Genomic DNA, 26,051 nt, shown 5'->3' on the forward strand with positions numbered 1-26,051 from the left:
GAATGCCATGAATTGGATGGACGATTAAACCTTTCCATTTTAAAACTTTAATAACTTTTGTTACATTCATTATCTTCATCTGAAATTTATAAAAAAATCTGCAGAAATTATTGTGTTTACCTATCATAAAGAATGCACAATTTTAAAAATTTCGTTTTAATTCATTGTCAACCATTTCGCGCGCCCTGCTTGTTTGCCTGTCATCCTATTATACCTCATAGTACATGAAATTTCTGTATGTACAACGCTCTTGTTTGGGGGTTTTAAGTGCTTAAAGCATGATATTGCAGCGTATGTTGATTTAAGCATTAATTGCAGAGTTGATGGTTCACGTCCCAACTCGCAGTTTGTATTTTTTGAGTACCGAGCACAACCTTCTTTGCGAGGAATGAATGTCCAGCATATGTTAGTTTTAATATACCAAAAAATGGTTATATTTTATGTTTCTCTGCGAAATGCTTTGCTTTCTAACAATATGATAAATGTGTTCAACGAGAACAACCCCATTCAAAACTTATCCTTTGCTGCCCGCAACAGCTTCATAATCTCAACCGGATCGCTAGTGCCAAACTTCTCCTCCATGTGCGGTTGCTTCACGCGCATAAACACGTTAATGCGCTTTTCCTGCCCAATCGTGGATGGCACGAGTGCACGACGTTGCTCCACATCGGGCGTATCAGCCTTTGACAGCATCGCCCGTATGTCCTCGTTGTTCGGTTCGATCGTCTGGCCAAAACGTAGATTCTGCAGCGCATACTCATGGCCACAGTATACCTGCGTATCGTCCGGCAGGCTGGACAGCTTCTCGATCAACGCTTCGTACATTTGGATCGGTGTGCCCTCGAAGAATCGACCGCACCCGGCAAGGAATAGCGTATCGCCGGTAAAAACGGCCCGCTCCGTATCGCTCTCGACGAAGTAGCAGATGTGCGACGTCGTGTGGCACGGCGTGGAAAGGCAACGGACGCGCAAATTCCCTATCTCGAACGTGTCATCCTGCTTGACCGGGTTCGTTAGCTTGGCGATCCTTTCGTCCTCGCCACCGTACACGCTCAGCTCACCCCAGGCCGGGTTCTGACGGTACCGTTCGTACAGTGCCTCGTTACCGCCGGCATGGTCCCAGTGGTGGTGCGTTGTAAGCAGCTTGTTCAGCTTACAATTTTCCTGCTGCACGACCTCCAGCACACGGTCCGGTGCAACCGGATCGACGACGGCCGCTTCCTGCGTTTTGTTACACTTGATCAGGTACATGAAGTTGTCCTTCAGGGCAGGGATTTTCGTCACCGTCATACCCGCCATCGTGTTCGTTTGAGTAGTTTGTGGTCGGCGTTGGAGGCTAAAGCTGGAGGCTGGACAGCAAGGAAGGCAGTTTAGCTGGAGACCGTGGTACAGTCGGTGTAGTACTCACCAGTGAAATAGAGTGCAGTTAGACGCTGGGAAATACGGTGCGGAAGAAAGCTTAGCAGCGACATCCAGAAGACAGCGAAGCCGCAGAAAGAACAAAAACAACAAAACAGTCGGGTGGTAATGGTTTGTGTCACTCGTGATAGCGCAACTTACAGGAAAGGGGCTTCGCTTTCGTCGTGTTTTGCTGATAGCAAAGATATTTGCTTATTTGCTTCGTGATAAAGTGGTTAATCAGGGCGTCCCTTTGACCGTGATTACATTACGGGAGTTTTTTTTTTAATTCCAGAAGAATTGGCCTGTCACGTCCGGCATTTAGCTATCTTTGACTTGATCTTTTGCAAGGAAAATATTTAAAAAAAACTATGAATTGTCATCTGAGCTCTGTTGGTAATGAATTGTCAAAAGGGCGTACAGAATCAAAACAAAAACAAAATTAATCCCATGTTGTTGCTGTCAGTTTTACAAACAACTGTAGGGCGTGCTGTTAGTTTAAAAGCATGATGTTAGTTGATTTTAAAAGCTACCCGGTGATTGAGATCATCCGGTCTATCATCTCATCGGCCACTCATTTGGACTGTCCTCAGACTCCGACTACTTCATCTTACTAAGGAAAATCTCATCAAAGAAATCAGAAATGGCAGTTTACGACGAAAGATTACGAAAGATTATGCTTGGTTTCTAATATGAGGACAACTTAGGAGTCGTCCAACAATGACGAGCTATATAAGCTGTATCAAGACGTTATTGTTGAGCAAAGCATTAGACTCGCAAGGCACCGGTGATGGATGGTTTAGGTGTGAGAGTGGCAGACTCCAGAAGACCCAACCGCCACAGAGTCCTATGGAACCATTTAAAAGGAGCAGTAAGGGCTAGAATACTAAGATAGTGAATGGTGGCACTAGACGGTTTCATGGAATACTGCAGGAAGTTAATACCACTTAGAAATTGCAGTTATTGTAGGGTAGGAGGTTAAGGGGTATATTATTGTCCAGTGACAACGGCCTCGATCTTCACACGTCAAGACCGGGATTTAAATCGTATCCGGGTCATTCCCCCGTAGCTATCGACAATTTTACTAAGCCATGCGATGGCCGGCGTGACCTAGTAGGTCGTTAAGCCCAAGAAGCAGCATACTTTACTAATGCAGTAAAATGATCTCTCCAGAAGACCAACATCAGTAGTCGCTCAAAAAAAGTCAAGAAATCCTCGGATCATTAATAAGAACTAGTTTTATTAAGTTTTAGCTTCTTCATAAAAGTATGTATAAAAACAACTTTCTTTTAAGTACTATCGCTAAGTACTGCTATCTCAAACCATTCCTGCTTCATGTGTAAGAATATTACCCCAATTTTCATGGAACTGCCGTCACATCAGTAATCTGTTGGATGTCAAAGCCTTTGTGAGGATTTTAACTGTGGCGTTAAACAATTGAAATACTGTACAGTACAGGGCTTATATGCTTACAGTAACACATATCAACAACATAGATATATCAATGGGTAATAAGATTCCCAAACTAGAAGTAGCACTGATCAGTGACATGTGACGCTAAATGGTTTTGAGAAGAAAAATCATAAAGAGAAATCTGTTTCATAAACACCCTGTATACCATATGCACTGCCGAAGAGAATGGATATTGGTTTGCTTAAACAAATCACTTATATATATTGACTAATAAACGATGTAACAAGTTATAGGAAAACAAAAAATGTTCATAGTTTACCGTTCTTCTTAACTGGATGCTTTAACTGGTTAGCTAAAATAAGAACATTTTGTGTACGTTCCATCATTTTTGTGTTTCCCGTACAGTAATTGCATTTGTGTTTTTTTTTGTTGCAGAATTGCGTAAGGTACCGCTCCATCTACATCTGTTTAAATTGTCCCACTTTTTCTCTCTCTTTCTCTCTCTCTCTGTCGCTTTTTAGTAGTACCATAGAAATAGAACCTCTACCGGTTTGCTATTTAGTAGTTGCACTGGTTCGCTCGTTCATGTTTCGAACCCTGCAAAAGAGTGCGATATCAGAATGTCATCAACAGTAAAGCGGTTAGTACGGTTATAACAAGTCATAGCATACCCCTGAAATGGTTTCCGCTCCGATTTGCGTTCGATCTTCGCCTCCAAAGTTAAACACAGTCTTTTGCGAACGGGGCCAAAATGTCGGCGGTGGGGATCGTATCATGTGTTCGTGGACCTGCGGCAACGCTAGTGGATCGGTTTCGGTTTCGCCATTAAACTCCTACACACGGGTGCAACAAACCACAAAAAGTAAAGAGAACGTGGATGTTAGTAGATTAGCACCAAGTAGCGCTGGAACCTAGCCGCTAATGCAGCGAATACGTACGTCAGACATTAATATCAGAATCGCGTCATCGGACTCGGTGTCGTCGATAACGTCGGTCACATTGTCCCGGCTCGCTAGGACCTTCTGTACGAAGGGGTTATCGTTCCGCGATAACCGAAGCCGCGTAACCTCCAGCTCGTCCGACTTCTGGAACTTGCCCGGCGACAGGCTCAGCATCGAGAACGAGGGTGAGGATTTCCGCTGGCAGCCCTTGCTGGTACAGTTGTAGGTAGAGACTGTAAAGAGGTGTAACATCAAACCGTAGGACGCTTAGAAACGGCGAACTTTAAACTACACTTGTCAGTAAAGCAGTCTTCCTCTGTCACGCAGTTTGTGTAATGGAAGGATCACCCACACACACACACATACACGCACATACACACCTGACGGTTCCGATCTAGCACGACAGTTCATCTCGCGATGGAACATAATGTCCTCAAACTTGATGATTTTCTTCATCTTCCACATGTTGGAAATGAAGTGGAAAGGCTTCTTGCGGGTACTGCTGCGGCTGATACGAAGCGTTTGCTGTTGCCCATTGCTGTTGGCGTAATGTTGATTGTTGGCGTTGCTGCTGAGAATACTGTTGGTATTGAAGGTGTGATGGTTGCCGATGTTGGTGCTGGTCGGTTGGTTCTTGCTACCTCCGCCACTGCTGTTGACGTTCATAGCGGAACAGGCTCTTGATTGTTGGCGGGACCAGTCTTCGCACCAAGTAGTCCACGTAGCTTGATGACACTGTGCACTGGTGCAAGCTGTGTAAGGAGTTGCGTTGCTCGTCAGAGCGTTTTGGGACACGATGCTAGCCTTCCAAACCGTCCTGGGTACGGTATGTAAACATAATTTGCACGCACTGATGTTTTGCTGGTACTGGTCGCTAAAAAGGATGCTTGTTGCCAGTGTGCTGCTGACAGGGTCTTCCTTTTTGCAGAGAGGTCAGACCTGCGCAATAGAATGCATGTTGCGTGTCTCTATACACTCGCGTAGCACACCTTGCTGCGCCCAGAATTGTGTCCCTTGAATGTATACTTGTGTGTGTGTGTGTATGTGTGTGGGATGTGCAGATGATTCTCCCTTTTGGGAGCATTACATCAAGTCTTGTTCGGGTTTTGGGTCAGGCTACCATGCCAAAAGCGGTATGTAGAGTAGGAAGAAACGCATGGTCCTGCTTATTTTTAAGGGTAAAACTTTTATTCAACAATGTCATGTTGGAGCACACAGTTTAGCTTCGTTCAGGAAGATACTTCCCACAACTATACGATTCCACACCCAGTACCATCCGTCTGTCTCCAACTGCCTACGGCCTCCAAATAGCCACCATGTAAAATCGGGGCCAACTTGCAGTGATGGTCTGAGGAAGGGAATTGCGCCTGAACGGAAGCGGTAGGTTGAGAGCAGAGCTATTCTACTGGAATTCTTCTAGTGTGGCGATGTACACCAGCCAGGATGTCGCTTGATTGACACCAAGAGCGATGTCGTCTTTTTTTTTTACTTTTGTTTCAAAATGAAAACGTGACTACAAGATGATGATAATGGTGAGCTAATGATGCTAATGAATGTGAATGAAGACGAACGTGAGCGTATGTTTATTTTGCTGTTCCACCATGATGAGAATGATTGTAATGGAGCAAACAAAATAATCAAAAAAAAAAACTGTTGGAACGATTGCAAACATAAAAACCAAAACGGAAATTACTAATAAACAAGGCTATCATGCTAGCTCATGATTGCCCCAAGGGAGACAACTACTTTTGCATGTGCGGCAGGACTCTTTGCCGTAATGACTGCCAATACGTTGCAGGGAGGCCTGATAGACCAGCTGGCGAAGCTAACCAAACCAAGAGCCGCTACCGTTTAGCTAGATGCCACCATATAATCTTCTCCCTCCGACTGCTCCGCAGCCGCTCCCTTGGTGACATTCTTCGTGGCCTTAGGTCGCTTTTTCCGCTCGTAAAGCGTTTCCTTTTTCGCCTTGCCCTCGTGCATCCGCGGTCGACTTTTGCCGTTCGGCTGCGGAGGTTCGTCTAACGAGCGCAGCTCGTCCAGTATATTGTCCGGTTCGCGTTTCACTGCGCCGGCTGTGCTGGTAGTTTCAGGTACTGTGGCAGGTGCCAGGGACGATGGGATCCCGGGAGGGGGAGGTTTCCGAGCACCATCGGCATCATGCATCCCCAGGTACAGTGGGACATGATGCGAATAGGCCGGATCGTTCGAGATGTTAATGTCCGCAAAGTCACGGAAATTGGAGAACTGTTCCTCCTTTTGCGGTTTCTGGACGAGGTACGCTAGCTGGGGCCGACCGTGACCATTGTTGCCGCTATAGCCAAGGCCGTAGAAATCGTCCACGAACCCTTTGCCCGGGACGTCCGTGTCGTAGTAGAATGTGCCACCTAGGGGGTAAGGAAGATGGTAGCGTGTAGTAGGACCAACCATTAGCAATGGGACACAAAATGGCGCCCTATTCGGCGAGTGGCCTACCCTTGATAATGCCAAAATCACCCGAACCGAGCAGGGGCGAAGCGATTTCCGGTGCGGTCGGTACACCCGTGCGCAGCTTGTTAAACCGCTGTTCGATGGCCGCTTCCGTCGATTGGTAGTACGGTCGGGAGTGGCCCAACGGTGGTATGTTGCGGAAAAAGGTGGGATAGATTTTTTGGGCTGCCGGATGATGTTCAACGTCCGACTGGGCCTGAGATCTGCTGCTGCCGCCGTTGCGGCTGCTCACGGAAGTTGCCTCGATGTCCGTGCGCAGGTTGCCTAACTCTAAAACTTGTTTTTCCGGTAACGGTAGCGTTGGGGCGAAAACCTGCTCATCGGTGGGAACGTCCGCAGGAAACAGATTGCCACCGAACAGCGCCAGTGGGGTGAATGACTCTGGTGGATGAAGAAAAAAAAAATGGAGGCAATTAGTGAAGTTGCGTGCCCGTTACTTCATACTGGTGTTCAATATCTCTTTTTCTCGTTTTGGGCGGTTTGGTGACAGTTCGGGGTGGGAGATACGGATGGAATTGTGAGTACGGTAGTAGCTTAGATAAGCTTGCTATAAGTTGCTATGTCGTGTTGTCCGTTTGGTGGGTGGGGGAGGGGGGGGGGGGGTGCGTAGGCTTAGAAGAGTCGTTATCGAGTGATCAACTTATTCTGAAGTATCAGACTCGTTCAGTGTCCATACGCACTAAGCAGAAAGATGAAGAGAAAGGTACTTTCGAAAATAATGTCTGCTGCGACAGTGAGGAACTACTCAACGGCCGGTTGCAAAGGTGTCTTGAACAATCGGGTTCGCGTTAGAGAGGTTAAAGATTAGACAGCGAGGGCTATTGAAGGCCTTTTATCGGTTCCTATAGAAGACTCGCAAAAAAAAAATGGATGGAAGTAAAGGCGCGACTTTTTTTCTTCTTCTAGATAATGTAAACCAGCCCAGCGTCCAGTAGCTTATCGCTACTTCACTAAAGGCCGGTAATCCGCGCTCTAATAAGCGAATGGCTTAGACCTTGATAGTTTGACTAATAGCTCAAAAATTATAGAACGGCGTCTCTCACTCCGCCGTGACGTGACGTAAACGCTGTGCGGCCCTTGTGCGAACGCTGAGAGTATCCACCTGATGGTGACAGTTCGCCCATATTTCCTAGAGACTGGGATGGGTGGGGGGGAAAATCTGTACCAAGCAGCGGAAAGGGTATAATAAACGAATGTGCGTTAATAACAAAAGCAAAAAATGTATCGAACATTATATTAATGATTTTATGTATTAATTAACGCTGCTCACTGATCCATCCCTATGGCACAGCGAGATATAGGAATAGGGAAGTCGAAAGATTGAGCGGACCCGAGCTGCAGGAGGGAGCAGCACACGATACGGTACCGTTTCGTACACTTGGGGCGACGGCACACCCTGAACGTATTAGTGTGGCATGCGTTAAGTAATTCCGAATCACTGGGCAAGGTGCTTAATGGAGCACACCCTTACCGGTGGCAAAAAGGAAGTTTGACAGAACTGTCCCAGCCCAACGAAATAGTGCTAGAAGAGGGAATTTCTTAAGAAAAAAAAACACCCTCTACCTCACGGTTCGGTGCAGATCGTTAATCAAGCGAATAGGCATCGGCTTCATAATATTCGTTCAACCTCAACACCAACACCGTTGCTGTGTAACCGTTTGGTTGCGTTTTTTTGTTTTTGTTATTTAGTAGTAGTTATTACGAATTTGTTTGGCCCTGCCTGCGATCCACCGAAACCAAATCGAGAATTGTGCAACGCCATCCGCCGGGCGAAAGGCATCGAACTCGAAGCGATCGTGTGCTTTTTCCTCCTTCTTCTTAGCTGCTTTTGTTTGCGCAATTCTTTTCGCTAGAACTGTGGTAATCGACTAGACAAAAGTAGACGCCGAAGCATAAGAAAAAAAAGAAGAAAAAAAAACAAAATGGAAAGCCAAGAAATCAAGACACGGTAAACCGCACGCGCTAACCAAATTGGCAACGAACATGGCCGTCGGATAAGCTCCACGCTGTTCGAGCACGAAATCACGAAACAGTGAAGAATACAGGTATCCCGACTTCGTAAGTTGTCTAGATAAACAAAAAGTTTGTTTGGTTTAAACACGGATGCGGAAAAGACGTTGGTCCAGGTAGAGTTGACGCAAATTACGACAGCTCCACGACATCAGAGAGATACTGCTGGACTACAATGTTCTGTACTTGGCAACGGCAACAAAGAGGCACTAAGGACCAAGCCTTCGGGGCCTATCGAAGTGTGTAGAATTGATGGATTATGTCCAGACTTTGTCTTACTTGGCTTCAATCAGATATCTGCAATGTTCCATGGCATTGTCGAAGCATTAGCTAAACCTCAACTTCATTTCCATCTTAATTGATAGCGATCCGAGTTGTACCAGCGTACGACTCGTAGTTCGTTTCACTCTTCAGCAGCAAACTGGGATGGTGAACTTTACGTCTCGAACCGCTCAAGGTTAAAGCTCACCGTGCTCCGGTGGTTCGGTTTTGTGGTTGAACTCTCCGGGCGCAAATTCGAACGCTGACTTCCGCCATACGCACCAACCCTGGCTATTCAAACGAGCTCTGTTTGTGCCCGAAGAGAAAAGAGCAACCAGCAGCATCAACAAAAAAAAATGGTGGCGGCGTACAGGCGAAAAGCGAAAGTAACTGGCACACACCGTTAAGTTCTCGCGGGTCGCATTGAATTTAGAACGATCGATTGGGTCGCCTAGCTAGTCTTGTGTGGAGGGCTTGGAAACCTGTTTCGCATGCATGATTTGCCGCGCTCCGTGGCAGTGTCTGGTGAGTTGGTGGCTGCGGCGTTGAGTTCAACATTCACTGTTTCCGGCAAAAAAATCATTTATTTTCATGTGTAAAGTATTAATGGAAAGAACCTTTCCTGGTGCGAAAGGTAGACAACGTCAGAATGCTAACTTAAAATACAAGACGATTTTTGAGCATTTGCTGCTAGACTGAAGAAGTTCGTCAGAACGTGTCTAATTGAAGCTGAAGATTGTGCTTGGGCCTACTTGTCGTGTGCCGTATGGCCTTATGATCGGAACTGAGTGAAGATCGGAAATGAGTGATCACTTACTTCCCGCAAAAAAACAACAAATGGATGCTCTATGCATCGTAGCACGGCCCCAAGAGGTATACCCAACATCCAACACAACAGTAACGACCGCCGGGCCAAGGGTAAATGGTACAAATATTAACCCACCGTAATTGTGGTGCTCGTTTTCAGCATTCACAAAGGTGCCATGTTTTCCTCGTTTACGTGAATGCACACAACAAAATGCAACCCCAATTTGGCATTATGCAGCAGCAGCAGCACCAGCAGCAGTACAATTGAATCAACAGGCAGTATATGACCGTAGAACATACACTCTCATACAAACACACATATTAAGCTGAAGTTTGAGGTTGAGAAAATTGGTCCCCCAGAAAACGTGAGAAGGTGTGCAGAGGACGCCAGAGACTTGGGGCAGTAAAGTTTGGAGGGAAGCTTGGCAGAGCGATCGTTACGGTGACGGGTGTCTCCTATTGGCAATGGGTATGGGGCGCAGGAGACGGTTGGGTACTTGGCGTGTACATAAGCCGACACATAAGAGTAGGAGCGCTACCACTGTGGGTGAGAATAGAAAACCACAAAACGCCACAGATCTGGCTTTGGAGGTGCTTGGTGTGTTTGTTGGAAAATAGGAGCAATATGAGAACCTAGCCTACAGACAAAGCAGATTATACGAAGGTCCCGGTGGTGGTTTACATTTTTGTTGTTGCTAGAGCTATTGGCGAGGGTTTTCGGTGTAGTGGTGGCCGTAGTTTGCTGATGCTCTTGCGACTTCAACGTTGGAGCCGCGAATCCGATGTTTTGTTGATTTGGTTCTTGAGTTGATGATGACAATTTTATACGACTTCCAAACGGGCCCAACTGTACTGCGTTTGCAGCAATCTATTATGGCGTATGGTGCACGTCCACGCGATGTACATTTATGGCAGGCACCGTCTGCCATTCTCCATAACGAGCAGATGAGCCTGCAGCCATTGAATCAGCGAACCCGCAGCGCAGAGAGCATCCAGTGTACGGTTTTCCGTTTTGGATAATGCGCGTTTTCCTAGCGGAAAATCCTAGCGGATAGCGGAAAAGGTCCGGTGCAGCGAATCGGTTCTGAAGTGTACTACCGTTTCTGGTAGGTCTCCCTACCCGGGAGAAGATTGTCCGTTTATAGAGAGACGCTTCGAACGTGATTGATCGCGTCACAGACGGTGAATGATTTACACGCCTCGTCTAACGTAACACAATCGCTGCCCCCCCCCCCCCCCCCCCCCCGGCCCTCATGTCCACCTGCGCGAGAAAATGGGCGAAAAAGCCTCTGCCGGGGCATCCATCCCAAGGCGTGGGGTCGTGCACGCAACAAATCTACCGCCTATTACGGCCAAGTGTTTTTGGAGAGTGCGTTTTCCCAAAATCGCACGCCCTCGTCTGCGGGGTGGCGCGCCGGACGGTGATGGTTACGATACCGGGACAGGCTGGACAGATGACGGACGGCTGGTGCTGGTAGTAGGCAAGACACAACCAGCAGTAAGAAAGAAAACCATTCACAACCCACCAAAACACTGGGTATGGATGAAATAGAAATGGCCGGCTGGTTGCGATAGTGAACGAATGGCGAGAGATGCATACGCACGCACGGCGCTAAAAGGGAAGAGCGAAAGAGGCCACCAAGTGGGCAATAGCGAGCATCGGCGAGCATTGTAGGAAGGTAAGAAGAAGACGAAGAAAAAAAACACAAACACACCAGCCTGCCTATTATGAAACTGCCTCTACTCCATTACATCCATCCGCCGAGGCTGTGTTTGCTGTTTTGTGCCTGGGTATCAAGCGCCCAACCCGGCCGGGGAAGGTTGATGTTCCGTGTCGGAAGTTAGGTGGGGGGGGGGGGGGGGCGGTGTTGGGGCCTGTCTTCCGTACCGTGAGGCCCAAAATAGCTAGTCGGTTTTGGAGCATGGGGTAGGCAAACCCCCCAACATCAGCTTGAAGTGAAGCTGCCATTGCCTAGACACGATATTTGAAGAAAGCTGCTCAGAGATGGTTATCCACTTCCAACACTTCCGAATTTTTGAAGTGATGAAGTGAATAATTGCATACGATCGAACGTTGCTGGGGTTTGGCAAAGTGTTCCCAGTAGCCGTAAACATTTACTCTGTAGCACGGCTCAACGATTAGTGTGTGTACGGCAACTTCATCTGTTGGGACCGTGGTTGAAGTGATTACGCAGTACGCCAAGTGATTTGAAGACTGGAGAAAGTAACTTCTACTGAAGAACCAGTAAATCTGGATCTGTTTGTGATAGGATTCGCTCGGCTCTCGGGTCTCTCAGTCCGTTCTCTTGCACCGTCAACGTGACGGGTAGCTGTCCCGACTTACCATCGCTAGACGCTGATTGATGGTGGCTGATTGTGGATTTGGAAGACCTGCTGTCACCGTCCACCCGGGAAGCAATGACGACCAGCAGGACACAGGTGAACCGGTAGTAACACATCGCGCACACACACGTTTGAGTTCGCTCACTTTAAGCCGGTTGCATAACCTCCCTTGCTTGCTGCCTGATGTGCTGGGCGCAAAAAAAAAAGTCCTGTGTGTGATGCCTTTCTAGACGAGCCACTACTACAACCGGCACGCTGGAGATGGGTTTGATACCAGGAGGACTTCCAGCTTTGCTCTAGCATACACTACTGTGAGATGATCTTGGATGTTGAATCTCTCATCCAACAAGCAAAATAAGACCTATTCTGTTCCACTGGCAGGACGCTCTGGTCCTCCGGTGGACCAGGGTATACCGGTAAAGGGCTTTAACGCTGCACGGCACGTGGACACGATGTCTCACCACATCTCAGCACACAACAAACACAACACGCGCCCGTTATTGTGTCACACACAGTACGAAACGATTCTACCGGACGTAACGTTCTTGACCGACCGAACCGCCGTCGACACAGCCCGAAATACACCAGGAACCCACAGCGCGATGTTACCGTTCCAACGAACTATGCCAATCTGACGTAGTTTACTTTTCCTGCTGCCGCACGCCGCAAATGAATGAGAAAAACCACTTTTCACTTTCTTCAGACGGCAGCGTGGTTCGCTCGCTCGAACCGTTGTTGTTGTTATGTTTCGGCGGGGGTATTTTCAATGTTTTTTGTTGTTGTTGTTGTTTTGATGGTGGGAGCTGCTCCGTACACGCTCCGAGCGTGGAGTTTCGGCATCGTTGGGCTGGCTGTCTCACGCGCGCACAGTATCGCACATTGAGGCTCTCTATGCTCTGCTGAGAGTGTGTGTGTGTGTGTGTGGGGGGGGGGGGGGAGCTCTTTTGCTGCCGTCCTTTTCGGGCACAGGTGGCTCAGGAGGTGTAGGACAGACAGCACTCCCCGTTTTTTTAGATTTGAACATCAGTCCCAGCGGCCCCAAGCGTGTGGCGCTCCCAGGAACTTACAAATGATGTCCGGCAACTTGAGAATGATGGGAGTGTTTGGGTGCTTGGCAATATATCACTCCAGCATTTAGAATTAGAATCAGAACAGCAGGGTGTGAAGTTGATCTTGTTTTGCATGCGTCATTTGAACTGGATGTAAAGTCTGTTGTATTTGAGCTTAGCTTTTTTTTTTCTTCTACTGCGTATCGACGATATCCTAAAGGCTGGATATAAAGGAATCCTTACTTGGAGGAAGATATACGTGCTCTTGGCGATTTTATTAAAATCCCACCAACTTTAAATTTAAGTCATACAAATATTCTCTCTACCTGTATACCACTTATCTTCCATATACTACTGGGGGGGAACTACGGATCCCGGCTAGCCGTGCGGATTTGTTCTTCTTAGTGGAGGTGTTGAGAGAGCGCTCGTGCCACCATGAACGGACAGAGCGGTTTTAATTCGTATTGGTATACACTGCAGGGGTCGGCACACGTTTCTTGGAAAGGGGCAGCTAAGTACCACCAAGTCGATGGATTAGTTTTAAAGGTTGCAAAGGAAATCAAACTTAAAGTCAATGCTGTGTCTTTCTAACTTAGTAGACCTAAGACAGATATATATTTGAAAATTAAAAAGTAGTCCTTTGTTGGAGTGAATTATATTAGTTTTGCTTTCTAAAATTCGTTAAAATGATGGGCAAAATGGATCTTCACCTTTGGTCGGTGAACATCAGTTTCGGAGCGCACTGTAACTTTCGGAATCGAATCCGAATAGGATTCCGAGATGAAGAAGCAATAAACTGTCATACCAAGGTAACCAGGACACGGCTGATGTCGATTCTCATAAAGACCTTACCAGACAAAGAAGAAAACTAACCAACAAATGTTCAACTCGCTGATGAGATCTTGTGTTCCCTGCGAGTCCTACCGATATTTGCTCGGAGGTCGTACATTGCCGACCCCTGGTATACTTGATCGCGTGCGATCTATAAAGTGCATCTCCAGCAAACTGTGCACACTTATACTCCAAGCACACACTATGAGAGCTGCTGCTTGTGTGTCCTGGGCTCACTGAGGCCCGGCTCAGCCAGGCTACGCAAAATGAAGTGTGGCATTACTTAGGTGCGAGCGAGCGAGAGAGAAGGCAAATAAGAGTACGGGAGGATTTGTGGAGGTTTGGTGCTGTTCTGCACCTTCAACAACACCACCAGCAAACAGCAAGAAAGCAAAGCGCTTTTTTTTCGTGGCCATGTGACATAAGAGGCAGACCGACTCTACGTTCCCTCGTCTAGTGTGTCTCGCTGGGGTACGTTTTTGGCGGGAGGCCGTAGCCGTTTTAAAATCCAATAGCTTTTCGGTTTCTTTTACCAACGTTATAGCGCTTCTCTCTCTCTCTCGATTACATTGCACCAAACAACCCTTTCCACCTCCGTCTCCGGCCCACCGGTGCGCACTGAAGATGGCTTACCGTATGGAAGCGCCACACCGACGATACGGTTACGTCTTCGGCTGATTGTTTGGTCGGCTACGCTGCCCACGGAGCTGGTAGAGCACCATGGCGCCAAATGGTACCAGTTGCGCAGCATTGGTTTCGTTCACGCTCATGGTTTGTGCGCGTGCGGATTTTTTGGTGCACCGTTGTGTTGCCATTTAGTCATCGGAGGCGATGGAGCGAGCGAATGGAAACAACCAAAAAAAAAAGGTACAAAAATCGAACGAAAGTAACACAAGCAGAAATGGAGCAAGAGTGGGTGACTGTCGGGGAGGGATGAGGTGATGAGTGGGTGCAAAAAATGACTTGAAACAACAACAAAAAAGCACACACTTGCACGCGCACAAACACAACAAAGTAAATTTTGAATTTATCATGAAACCAGAACGGTGTAACCGGTGCAAAAGAGAGAAGAGAGACGATGGATAGTGAAAAACAAAGATGGTAAAATAGCAAAACAACCAATAGGCCAGAATGGTTATGGCTTAATTTATGAGCATGTTGCATTTAGGGAGGGAGGGAAGGGGGTTTCTGATCGGAAATTATGCCAATGATTTTGGTGACTCAACGTTGCAGTGGTGTTTTGAGAAAGCCGTAGCCTTTAAGCTTGTATTTGCTTATTCTAACGCAATCAGTTTTTACTATGAAAGATTACGTTGTTGCAACAGAAACCGACTATAATAGTTCACTACCCCGTTGTGACGAGGTGTTGCATTACTCTTTACCTTAACGGGTGCAAACCTTTTGTTTTTTTTTGTTTTGCTTTGCAAAAGTATAATTGAATTTGTATGCTGTTGAATGAAAATAACATAAATTAAATAAAAAAATATCACTAATTTATCACATACGAATGCAACAGAAAAAAGCTTTTAAAACAACAACAAAAAACTAACCCCCTTTTGTTAGTGCAATAAAAAGCACAAAACTGGTAGGTAAAGCTGCATGTATGAAACGTTTCGTGAAAAGTTTCATGAAATATTGCTCATTTTGTTTCACGCGAGAGCTTTTATGCTTTCGGGTCGTTTTCACTTCTATGTCACAATGAGGCTGCGCTCTAACAAGCATCGAGCAAGACGTGAGCTACATGGAGGCGCACGGGCAACCAGTCTCGGACAACACATCGAACAGATCACATTTTTTTTTGTGTGCGATCCCACCCATGCTGTGCATCTTCGTGTTGCCAATTCGTACGAGAAAAACATTGTTTTCATGTCGCAGATTTATTTTTTGTATACTGTAGAGAGACTTTGTGTCTATAAATCTACGCATTTTTTTTTTCAATTACAGTATAATCTTTCTTAAGATTGTATCTCACTGAGGCAAACATTATTGCCTCAGTTAATTCTCCAAGTTGCATATGGGTACGTGAGCAATATGGCCAGGCTGTCCATAATGAAATAAAAATAATAATAATAAAATAGGTACGAGGCGCACCCTACTCGTGTTTTACCTGACAGTGAATCTTTTTTATAGTTATTGGTACATTCGAGTTGGGATGGCGAATTTTTTTCTCCAAATCTTTTAACAAAAATCTTGCAACAACTGTCTCAAACATCTATCCGCACTTTAACAATAGAAACAAAATATATTCGCTTACGCTTTTTATTTAGCAGCAGCAGCAATCAAAACAGTGAGGCTAGCGAATCTGATTTATAGGAGCTGTTGGTAGTGGTATGGGTGAGATTCGTCTTCAAAGAATCGTATCGTGTTCGGGCACCTTACGGTATTTGTACCCAAATGTTCTCTAAGTCGACAATATTTTGGAGCTTTGTAAAGATAAAGTCTATTAAAATTGGCAGCTTAGAGAGATCTCACTGAAACTGTATGATTGTAATTGATCTAGTTTTTGCGAAATTTAAGTCGCAAAAGTGAAGTAAAGTTGACACAAAAAACGAATGAAATTCCCATACCACAACCGACAGGGGTCACAGAGCACCCTATCCAACTTGTTTTGTACGATGTTTCATAGAACACAGCCTTTGCGCTGCGTTTTAACCCTTTTACAATGTTGCCCACGACTGTCGCGAGCAGTCTTGTCTCCGTCAGTTTTGTTCTGTTTTTGTTTTTTTTGTGAATTTTTTTTTTCTCGGCCATACGGCAAGGAGCCGTCATATTGGAAATTAAAAAAATCTTCTTTCATCTGGTTTATACCGTAAAATGCACAGAAATGTAAAAAAAAGTTAAGGTCAAGGGTTAAAAAACCTATAGCGGTTATTACAGAAGTGTTTTTATATTTGTTTATAATTTTTTTGCTGATTGCTGAGTGATTATAAAATAGGAAATGTTGGGATATTAAAGTGCCTTTTGATTTTTTTTGAAAATGTTTTTTGAAACCGGGATATTAGGGAGGTTCGTCTTTGTATAACTTTTTACCTTAAGAATTTTAATTGCATGGGAATGGGAATTTGGCACAAATGGAGAGCCCATCTCCAAATTTTTAGAGCAAATTCAAGTAAGTTCTCGAGGAGTAGATAGAAGAACTGATTATCCAATCATTATACGAGCTAACGCCCACTTTTATGACCGTTTTCCAATTAGTGTTTTAGATGTATCTATTAGATATAATCACATAAAAATTTAAGAAAAAATAACTTTTATAACAACTTAGCAATCTCTTCCTAAAACTTAAATCAGTAAAGGGGTGGTTCTCAAAACAATAATTAAAAAATTAGTGATGCGCAAGACCTTAACCTGACCATGGCCTCATTTTTACATTTTTACAGTATTGCATTGAGTTAAGTTTTCAATCAATTAAATGCCATTTTCGCAGCACTCTCTTCGGTCCTTACGGATAACCTGTACATCAGCAGGTCAGACCTGTGCGGCGGACCCTTGCTTACTTACGCCAACGGCCAACCTCCATCAAACTGTGTGCTCTATTATAAACGCAATGACACAACTTTTGAAAGCATTTTGCTAATCCCGCACCGGTGTTCGATGCGCCCTCACACTGCTGACTAAGAAATGCGATACTTGCATTGGGGTCGTGTTCACTGTTTAACACAGGCAGGAGTCGGTGTCAACGGTGTTAGGATGATTTTGATTCGAAACGCTCACACGGCTACACGGGGCGACGGTTTTTTTGTGTGTGTATCCGGCAGAAAAACGGTGGTGGAACACACACACCACTTGGCTCGACGGTCTTGTTTCCATACAGTTCGTGCAACAATACCCACGCGAAAGAATAGAGTAAAACGAAACATAGATCGGTCGGTTTAGATCATGTTCTGATGCGTGCATGTGTAGCATTCACCTCATAATCACCTCTCAGCCTGCCGTTCGAGACAATCTTTTCATCTTCGAAATTAATATGCCACTGCAAATGAAGTGTTCGAGAGGAACGAGGATTGACAACGACTACTGTTGCTGTGCGGCGCAGTTTGTGTGGCCTTTTTTTGTTGTTGAAGAATAGGTTAAAGTTTCCGTGAGAAAATAGATAAGAAATCACGGTGCATCCTTTGCAAAAAAAAAAAAAAAAATGGAGTAGATTTGAAGAAAAGATCTCGTCAGCCAGGATCTCGTGGACTACGATTGAAGAACAAAAACTATTGGATGTAATATTCGAAGTTTTAAGAATTAAATTAAACGTCTTCCATCCGATCCATATGCCACCCTTCCATAAACGTATGGATATCTATTTTCCCATGCGGGATCATCGTCAAATCAAGCATCACATCACTAACAATGGGTTGATATGACGTGGCCACTGACGCGCTGTGCTCAGCAGCACAGAACACCCACCAAGCAGTGGAGGCGGTCGATCGACCATTTCACCATTTAAGGCTTAAAAAAGACAACCCGCAGCGCAATCCGGTACTGATTTCGCCGAACCTGAGGGCGGATGCAATACGGAAAACAATACACGGTTGATGGTGTGCTGGAGCTACGCTAAAGCTACAGCTTCCAGGACCTGCAAGGAGATAAATTCCGTGCGACTAGCCTTACTTAAATCCTCACTAGAACTGGGTGGTCCTAGCCGTTTTGGTTGACGAAAAACGGTACTTGGGAAAATGGGGGAAATCAAAGACGTACCACGAGATTTTAACGGAGAAGCGTTCGAAACCGTAACCGGTAGAGTAGTGCTTGTGGCAAGCCTGAAGGATCTGCTAGGTAACACTTGCAAGCCGTCGTCGATCCTAGCTTCACGAGGGGTGAGATTTGCGGACTCCCGCTGTTTCGGCGAGAGGGTCACACCGACTTACCTCAAAAACATATCTCGCGAATACCTCTGACAGTCCTGAAAGTGTCGCTCAGCCGTATTTGACACGAAGAACTCTCACGGTAACATTTAGCACAAGATATGTTAAGAGCCTTGCGAATGTCATTGTGTCGGGGTTAGCACCACTTGAAGTTCGCGACCTTAAGACACTGGTGGAGATTCTCGTGTTAAGATCGAGGTGAAGTAATTTGTGACACATGAGTGGGGTTGGTTCGGTTTTGGTGAAAGAGTCCAAGAATTCAAGAGGCCCAAAATTAAAGTACAAAAAGTTTGTTTATCATCTGTTACAAGATATTAAAGACACTGCAAGTTACTCAGCTGTTCACAGACTTAATGTCTGGCAATGTTTCAGTTCTCAAAGCAATTTATCGGCGCAAACTTGGCTTGCCTTATGAACCCCTATTTTTCTACTTTTCACCTTTTAAGCCATTACCATTAGAAAAGAGAACCCACTCAGTTGAACTCAGCCGGAGCGTACTTGAACGAAACGTACATGAAGAGGAGGCAATTAATCGGTTCAAGAATTCTGCAGTTTAAACTCTCCGTTCGGCAAAAAAGCGCGCACCGATGCATTCCCGCTGACAGCTTAAATCAAACAGACAGCAAACGCCGAACCCCGAGTTACGCAGAAAAACGGACCGGATCGTTTTCCGCATCACCGCACCCGAAGCATCGATCATCCCACTGCGAGCTGGGAGCGGGTGTGCAGCACGATGGCAAGTCTTGCCTTTCGTTCCTCATTACACGCATTACGGGATCGGGCGAAAATCTGAGTGCCTGAGCCATCAGGCTTAGGCCGCAGGGGGTGTTCTGCGTAGAGCCCGGGCCTAATGAGAGCGAAAATTGCCTTTAAGACTTTAAGACAACCGTGTGGGCTACAGTTTCGGACAAGCCTAACACGCGGGGGACAGGGTTGGGCAGGGTTTAGCTTTTTTGTTGTTGTTGTTGGAGAGTGCGGAAAAAGGAAACTCGATGAAAAGGATCGCTAATTGGCCGTAGGCTTTTGCTAATTGCTGCGCAGCACAATTGTGTTGTGCGCTGGGAGATGGCTAGACGTTTTTCGGGCGTTCTTTTAGGTCTTGAAGGCTTGCGGCCATCTTTTAGCCGCGCAGATTGGTTGCAAAACAGCCGAGCAGTCCTGCCACGAGGTGCTCTCAGGCATCGAAAAGAAATTGTAACTATTTGTATCTGCTTAGGTATGATTGATTGGAGAGGAGAAAATATTTCACACACAAAAAAAAAAAAACCATGTGGTGTCTATATCAGTGAAGTTCAGACCCATCAGAGTTCAGATGTTTACTTTTGTCCCTCCTGTTTTCCCTTTTGATTCTCACCTGCTGTTCTATAAAGGTACCGGTACGGTACCAAATGACGTTATCTGTCGTGTTTTCCCACAGTTCATCAGTCCGCGAGTTCCATCAAATACAAGCGGATGTGAACTTCGTGATCATCAACCACCACTTCTTGTGCATCCCATCTCCGTTAGCAGCAGTTGCAAGGACCCTCGCAGTATAGATCGAGGGGTCGTACATCATCTATAGATCACGTAATCAATTTGATACAATGAACTATCTCACCTACCCACGAACCTGACAGTGTCTTTTTAAAGACTCCTTTGTACTACGTCAGTGTACTAGAACATACATCCCGATATGAGGATGAAAGTCCTACCGAATCAGACCATTTATTCTCGGCAATACTTCACCTCTGTACGCCACATCCGTCAGCTGTGAAGGTATGAGCGTGAAAACTGAAACCTCTACCATGCTCACAACACACCACACGGTATGCTGTGCAATAAAAGGGGGACACAGGCCTATAACCTGTACAGCCATCTAACGAGGGCGGAGGAGGATGCTTCATGTAGCATCATTCGGGGACTTCTCTGGTGGGAAAATAGGGGAACACATTTTTCTACACTGCACCACCGTGCATTAGTTTCATGCTTTCCTCCCCCTATCAGTATTGGGTCGGTCGCGTTTTGGGAAAACGTTTTGTGGATGGACCTCGTATGGGAATGAGTTGTGCATTTGATTGCAATTATGTTACAAATTCACACACACACGCATATGGTACAGTGTGTGTGTGTGCGAAGGAGAGGTTGTAACGGTTGTTGGAATTGGAATGCATTTGCTATTAAGTTTTATTAGGCACGGTATGTCACAAGCGAATTTGTACCAATTTGTGTCTTTGTGTTACGTTTCCTTGCTCAAGTTTACAGTGTGTACCGCAACTGTGAAACCATCTGTGCTCGGTAAATAAAAAATGATTTATAGACGAATTTTTTGCCAACCAAATGGTGGTCAAACGTTGTACGAAAATGATTAAATCGTTCAATTCAAATTTATTAATCCAAGCGACCAATTTTGACGAACAAAATAAAAAAAAAACGGTTCCGATTCTCTGGGACGTATCGGACTGTGTGATGGGAATAATGGATATAAGGAAATTTAACTTCATTATAAAATTTCAGTCGCTGGACTGGAACAGAATCGAAGTAAAAATAGGTTTTTGTGAGTGGTTTTTGCGACTATTAGTGTAAGCGCAAAATCGCAACCATCGGAGCAATAATTCCAGCCTTATTTTGTTGCTATCTACTGAACATTAGAAATTCAAAAAAAAAAAGTCACTCATTTAAAATGTGAATAGTTTGGAGTGGCTGCCCACATATGTTTTTACCTGCTGTGTATTCGATTTTTGACTGGCTGTTTATATTTTTGAACATAAGGATCGGATTTTGGATTGGGAGCATTGATTTTCATTCGCCCGATTTACATGACAGCTTGTAAGGCCGCATGTTTATAATCCCCTCTATGAAAGATTGCTTTGGACTGTGGAATATTGTTTGCAAGCAAAAATGTTTGCGTTTTTAAGTTACCACAAACGATTTTTTGTGGTATAGTATATTTTGTCAAATACCGAATACGGCTGGTCAAAAAATGTAGGCAGCCAGTCCAAACTAAGACGTTAAACCCTCCAAGACCAGTGAAGAGAGACAAGCAGATCTACTCACGTAAGGAATACTTTTAAAAGCGTAATGATTTTCGATGGCCGATTGCGAACAAAAATTTGCATACTTTATTTGAATGTTTTTGAGGCGTAAGTTGGTGTAATGGTTTTATCTTCATCTACTACGACAGAAGCGTTCGTAACTGATCTATTTATTTACATTTTGTATCGTACTCGCCATGCTTGGTTTCATTTAAAAAATTGTAGCAAAAAAAAAAAAACAAGCGCTCCTATGACTATGTTACGCACTGTATTGAGGAAAAAAGAAAATAAAATCCATGTTATTGCAATGTGATACGTTGTCTGTCTGACTGCTTGTAAACGCATTGAATCGGCTCACCTTAATGATCGATTGATTCGGTAACGAATTGATTATACAGACGGAACCAACCTTAGTAAAAAATAAACTTAATTTTATGTGCTGAGTTTTAGTGCAATATTTCGTCTCACGAAATTTTGTGACAATTAATTAAATTGATTTAACAAATGTGCAACAATCAAAATACTGTTTAATGATTAACTAGCGGCTCAATTGAAATGCGTTGTGCTCAACATGCACAAAGGAAGGTGTGTAAAAATGTTCGGCATTCGTTTACCGATCGCCAGTGCAAGATTGCGATTACTAAAGCCCGGCTGAACGTTGCACCACCTTCAAGCGTAAGCATTCGGCACGGGAAACACGGCCGGGGCATGTATATGTGTACGCTTTTCGGCCGCAAACAGTATCAGGCTGCAGCGACGATGGTAAGCGTTGCTGTCCACATCGGGACTAGCACTAAATAGACGCACGTTCGCATAAGCAACACCCGGCGTTACGGTAAACGGTAGGCCTCTGCGAATAACTCATTAATAACTTCATTTCCTTGAAGCTCATTGGAGCCAAAGAAAAGCGATACATCAAGATAGGAGAGAGAGAGGGAGATATTGAAAATAAAAAATAAAAAACACTGAAGACAGAAGCCAGACATTTCCCCAACCTAACTGGAGCACAGAACCAACATCGATGTTTGGCAAAGCGTGACGAATGCAAGAGCCAACAACTTTTTGGAAGGTGTTTTTGGTGCATATTTCGTTAACTGATTCGTGTCGGGTTTTCCCTCAAACCGGGACACTGAATGCGTGTGTTTGTGTGTTTTGGGGGGTTGAGGGGGGTGGGGGTAAATCAAACCAAAACGCGACTAATGGAGGCGTATAATGTGGATCACAATTCTTCAGATTGACCGCGAACGAAAGTATGGCGGCTCCACACACGCGGTGTTCGGCATTTGCTTTTACCTCAGCTATGCAGAAGGTATGTGACAACGTCCCTTCCAGTGGGCATGGTTTGATGTTTTTCGCCCGGGGAAGAATTGCTTCTCTTCTTCTGGGCTCCTTGGCAATCTTCTAGGTTACGCCAGCCATCGAATGGCTCACTAGACTTGCGGACACCACGTAGCTGCATAGTCAGCCCTCACTACGTGAAGAAGTGCTTATTTTTTCAACAATTTCCTCTGACCATCTGTGGATGGGTTTGTGTGATTTAAACTCCAGAAAGCTATTCATCATAAGGTGTGAATGAGTCAACACTGGAGAAAAGAAAAATAGAATAGAGAGTCAGGCTGAGAGTCCTCACTTTTGACATCGTTCTCTTTTTTTTCTGATGTGTCCTTTAGCAGCTGGCAAAACTGTTCGCACCGTTGTCTGCATTCGTTCAACGACTAATCCGTCGAGACCGATCAATAGGACAGTAAACATGCTGTCTGTCCTTTGCGCAAGTCCTTGATCGAGACTGTGAACCAAATGGGCCAAGAATGATAAGTCATAAGCGCCTATGAGATATTGGAGCACCCCAAAAACTGACAGCAATGAATCACGCTGTCTCTCGACAAATTCTAACAAGGATTAGCGAACCATTGACTGTCAGTGGAGCCTATCGTGGAAGCCCATGAACCCATGAAAAGCAATCCCATGACCCAGAGCCTCAGGTACAGTACACCGGGAGGACAACAACAGTTCTCCGGTGATGTGAACGAGCATCGTTCAACAACTAGTCCGCTCGGCTCATTGTGCCTTCACCGAATCAACAACAACAACAAAAATCTCCATTTTCGTGCAAAGAACGGGAGAGCAACAGCACTTGAGTTACGGGACGATTCAGTTGAGTTGCAATGATGCGGTGCGCGGAGATTTATCCCTGTGTAATAAGTACACAGCAAATACGGCCCGGTATCCCTTACACGCATCCTTGCTGCGGTGAGCTGATACCGGTGCCGAGCGCATCCTATCCGGCACGGTGTAAAACAGTAAGAAGGCGAAGTTCTGACTGTTCAAAATCGGCGAAAATTAAAATACCTAACAGCAGACAGCTGTACAATGCACGCGGAAAGGCAACAGGATGCCGAGCAGAACGGCGTGGAGGGGTTTAGGGCATCTAGTACCGGCCGGAAATGTGTATGCCGAGCATGGAGGAGATTTCTTGATTTGTATCACCGCACACTGTGCGTTTGCGTCGAGTAGCGTTTTGGGACGGACATTTTGTGAGCGATTTTTTTCTTCTTCTTCATATTATTGTTTTCTTCCCGGGTGTGTAACCGGAGCAGGATTTACGTCCCGGTCTGTTGGTAACGTTAAGTTGCTAAATTGTGCCTTTACGAGTGACTTTCGCCGCTTCCCAGACACTGGCCCGGGCAATACGGCATCTGTCCAGATACGCTGGAAGTGATCCAGGTATAGGTGGGTCGCTGTCGTAGCCTGTATCTAGACGATGGATATTATAAATAGGAAAGGTGAAGCGGACATTGAATTTCCATGACTTTTCCCACGAAGTTAAGAGTGCAAGAACAGGATTTATTCGTGGAAGTAATGTGAAGTTTGAGTAGAATTGCTAGGTGTCAAAAATGCCCCGTCAAACCTTAGGTTAAAGTCCTACTCACCAACAGAACAACTGTTCCAACAGCTGATGTATAAGAAGACTCAATTTCACTTCTCCCATTCCAACGAAAGTGAAATTGAGAGGGAAAGTGCAATAACTTCCAGCTCCCCGAACGAAGTCCACATGCTGGACAGCAGAAGACATCGCGAAAAAGTTCTTCTCCGCTTTCAAGTTCATGCTCCAAAACGGAGAGTGAAAGTGCAATAAACCGTAATGGCACGCAATAAAATCATCTCCTCTTCGTGGTACGAAGAGGACAAACCGGACTCATGAAGATATCGAAAGAGAATCGGAAAAAGCACTAAACAGAGCCGTCGCTGTACGCGACGATCTCGGAATCAATCGGAAGGGGGAAACGATTAAATTGCAATGCCTAACTTCATCAAAAACCACTTCGGATGCCCTTGGGGTGGCGGTGCGACAAGACCGACATCCCGGGATCATTTGCTTTCTGAGTCAAATTAACTAAACGACTGCTGAAGCCTTTATCTGCACGTCACCTCAGCTTGCCGAGAGGTATACGGTGCGGCGGGAATCATCGAGCCATTTAATAGACAGCGGGCAATCATTTCCCCCTTTTGGTTTTGCGTTTCAATGCTCTTGGCTCTGCTGTGGCTCTGTACGTACGGTGGTGTATGTATCTGCTCCGGCATATGGTGATGAACCACAGCGTCCATAGCCTAGGGTAACTGTGTGCGATAGGAAGCGTAGCGGTGTATCACGCTCCCGGTATCATACGTTGCATTCGGAGCTTCGATCGTGGTAAATCCCACCGGGAGGATTAGCTTTCCGTGCTCGGGTTCAACCGTTCCGGGGTTACTCTACACGGCGCTGACTCCTGCTGTTGTTTGTCGTTTTGCCGGGGAATCAATGCCTCGGCTCGAGGCGCTCGGGGCGCACTGTAGATTGATGCCACAGTGACGGGTATATTTGTTGATCTGCTTGATAATTTCCTCCCGATCGCCGTACGTGGAAGCGGTACGACGCCTAGGGAGAGCAAGATAGCAACACCAAGTGCGGAAGAGCCCAAGAATGTCATCACGGTGATTTGCCTCGCAAACAAACCGAGATCCGTGGCGTCTGGCGATCTGCCGCACCGATAGTCCTGCGCAGCATTTCTGGTACAACCCCATTTATTGGCAACGGTTGGATTAACGGCTGCCATTGATGCTGCTGCCAACAGGAAGAACCAAACAGGGGGAGAGAAAAAAAAACAAAAATCTGACAGCAAAGGGATGTCCATCAGATGGAAACTGCACGCGAATGGCGGACTGAGCTTTGTTGCAGCGACACACACACACACACACACACACGCACGCACACACCCGAAAATAAAGAAAAGAAAGGATCCGAGGGATAATGAACTGAGCTGACTGCGTGACTGACTGACTGACTGAGTGAATGATTGAATGGGATCGGTGTGCGGAGAGTCCAAATCCGGAAGGGTCCGTGGCCCTGATAGAAAGTCTTTGCCTTTGATGTACGCACGTGTGTGTGTGTGCGCTGTATGTTTTCGTGCAAATGGCGCACAAAACGGCAGGGACTCTGTTAGATTTAAGACACCGTTGACACTGTTGACGGTACCGTATATGTCTCGCATAGATAGATAGAGCGAGACAGTGTAAGGATGAAAGAAAAGTAAATATAAGCAGATGTAAAAACACAAAGGGTATGCACACACAGATATTCAAAATGGTGTGTGACTTTCAGTT

General features: G+C 45.6%; 4 protein-coding genes across 4 annotated transcripts in view; 1 reads left to right on the top strand and 3 right to left on the bottom strand.

The window, feature by feature from the left end:
* LOC126561166 (prothoracicostatic peptides) overlaps positions 1 to 26,051 on the top strand; it is a 244,615-nt gene that overhangs the window by 41,879 nt on the left and 176,685 nt on the right. The gene's annotated exons all lie outside the window — the stretch shown is intronic.
* On the bottom strand, positions 508 to 1,544 carry LOC126559488 (hydroxyacylglutathione hydrolase, mitochondrial). Its single transcript, XM_050215657.1, has 2 exons — positions 1,409 to 1,544; positions 508 to 1,349 (listed from the first exon to the last, which is right to left on the bottom strand). Exons 1-2 carry the CDS (start codon positions 1,470 to 1,472, stop codon positions 508 to 510), a joined length of 906 nt encoding a protein of 301 aa, XP_050071614.1. The 5' UTR covers positions 1,473 to 1,544.
* On the bottom strand, positions 3,370 to 4,422 carry LOC126560037 (uncharacterized). Its single transcript, XM_050216201.1, has 4 exons — positions 4,133 to 4,422; positions 3,750 to 3,985; positions 3,483 to 3,644; positions 3,370 to 3,408 (listed from the first exon to the last, which is right to left on the bottom strand). The coding sequence occupies exons 1-4, from the start codon at positions 4,416 to 4,418 to the stop codon at positions 3,370 to 3,372; spliced, it is 723 nt and encodes a 240-aa protein (XP_050072158.1). The 5' UTR covers positions 4,419 to 4,422.
* On the bottom strand, positions 5,604 to 11,781 carry LOC126558937 (uncharacterized). Its single transcript, XM_050215030.1, has 3 exons — positions 11,665 to 11,781; positions 6,228 to 6,623; positions 5,604 to 6,139 (listed from the first exon to the last, which is right to left on the bottom strand). The coding sequence occupies exons 1-3, from the start codon at positions 11,777 to 11,779 to the stop codon at positions 5,604 to 5,606; spliced, it is 1,047 nt and encodes a 348-aa protein (XP_050070987.1). The 5' UTR covers positions 11,780 to 11,781.

This window comes from Anopheles maculipalpis, chromosome X, assembly GCF_943734695.1.
Source record: "Anopheles maculipalpis chromosome X, idAnoMacuDA_375_x, whole genome shotgun sequence".
In the NCBI taxonomy this organism is placed as follows: domain Eukaryota; kingdom Metazoa; phylum Arthropoda; class Insecta; order Diptera; family Culicidae; genus Anopheles; species Anopheles maculipalpis.

Coding starts and splice junctions, on each gene's coding strand:
- LOC126559488 (XM_050215657.1), bottom strand. CDS start 1,472: ATGTCGCTGCTAAGCTTTCTTCCGCACCGTATTTCCCAGCGTCTAACT. Junction 1,350..1,408: donor AACTGCACTCTATTTCACTG/GTGAGTACTACA, acceptor CTTGCTGTCCAG/CCTCCAGCTTTAGCCTCCAA.
- LOC126560037 (XM_050216201.1), bottom strand. CDS start 4,418: ATGAACGTCAACAGCAGTGGCGGAGGTAGCAAGAACCAACCGACCAGC. Junction 3,986..4,132: donor TGCTAGATCGGAACCGTCAG/GTGTGTATGTGC, acceptor ACCTCTTTACAG/TCTCTACCTACAACTGTACC. Junction 3,409..3,482: donor GAGCGGAAACCATTTCAGGG/GTATGCTATGAC, acceptor ACTCTTTTGCAG/GGTTCGAAACATGAACGAGC.
- LOC126558937 (XM_050215030.1), bottom strand. CDS start 11,779: ATGTGTTACTACCGGTTCACCTGTGTCCTGCTGGTCGTCATTGCTTCC. Junction 6,624..11,664: donor TCAATCAGCGTCTAGCGATG/GTAAGTCGGGAC, acceptor TTCATCCACCAG/AGTCATTCACCCCACTGGCG. Junction 6,140..6,227: donor TGATTTTGGCATTATCAAGG/GTAGGCCACTCG, acceptor CTTACCCCCTAG/GTGGCACATTCTACTACGAC.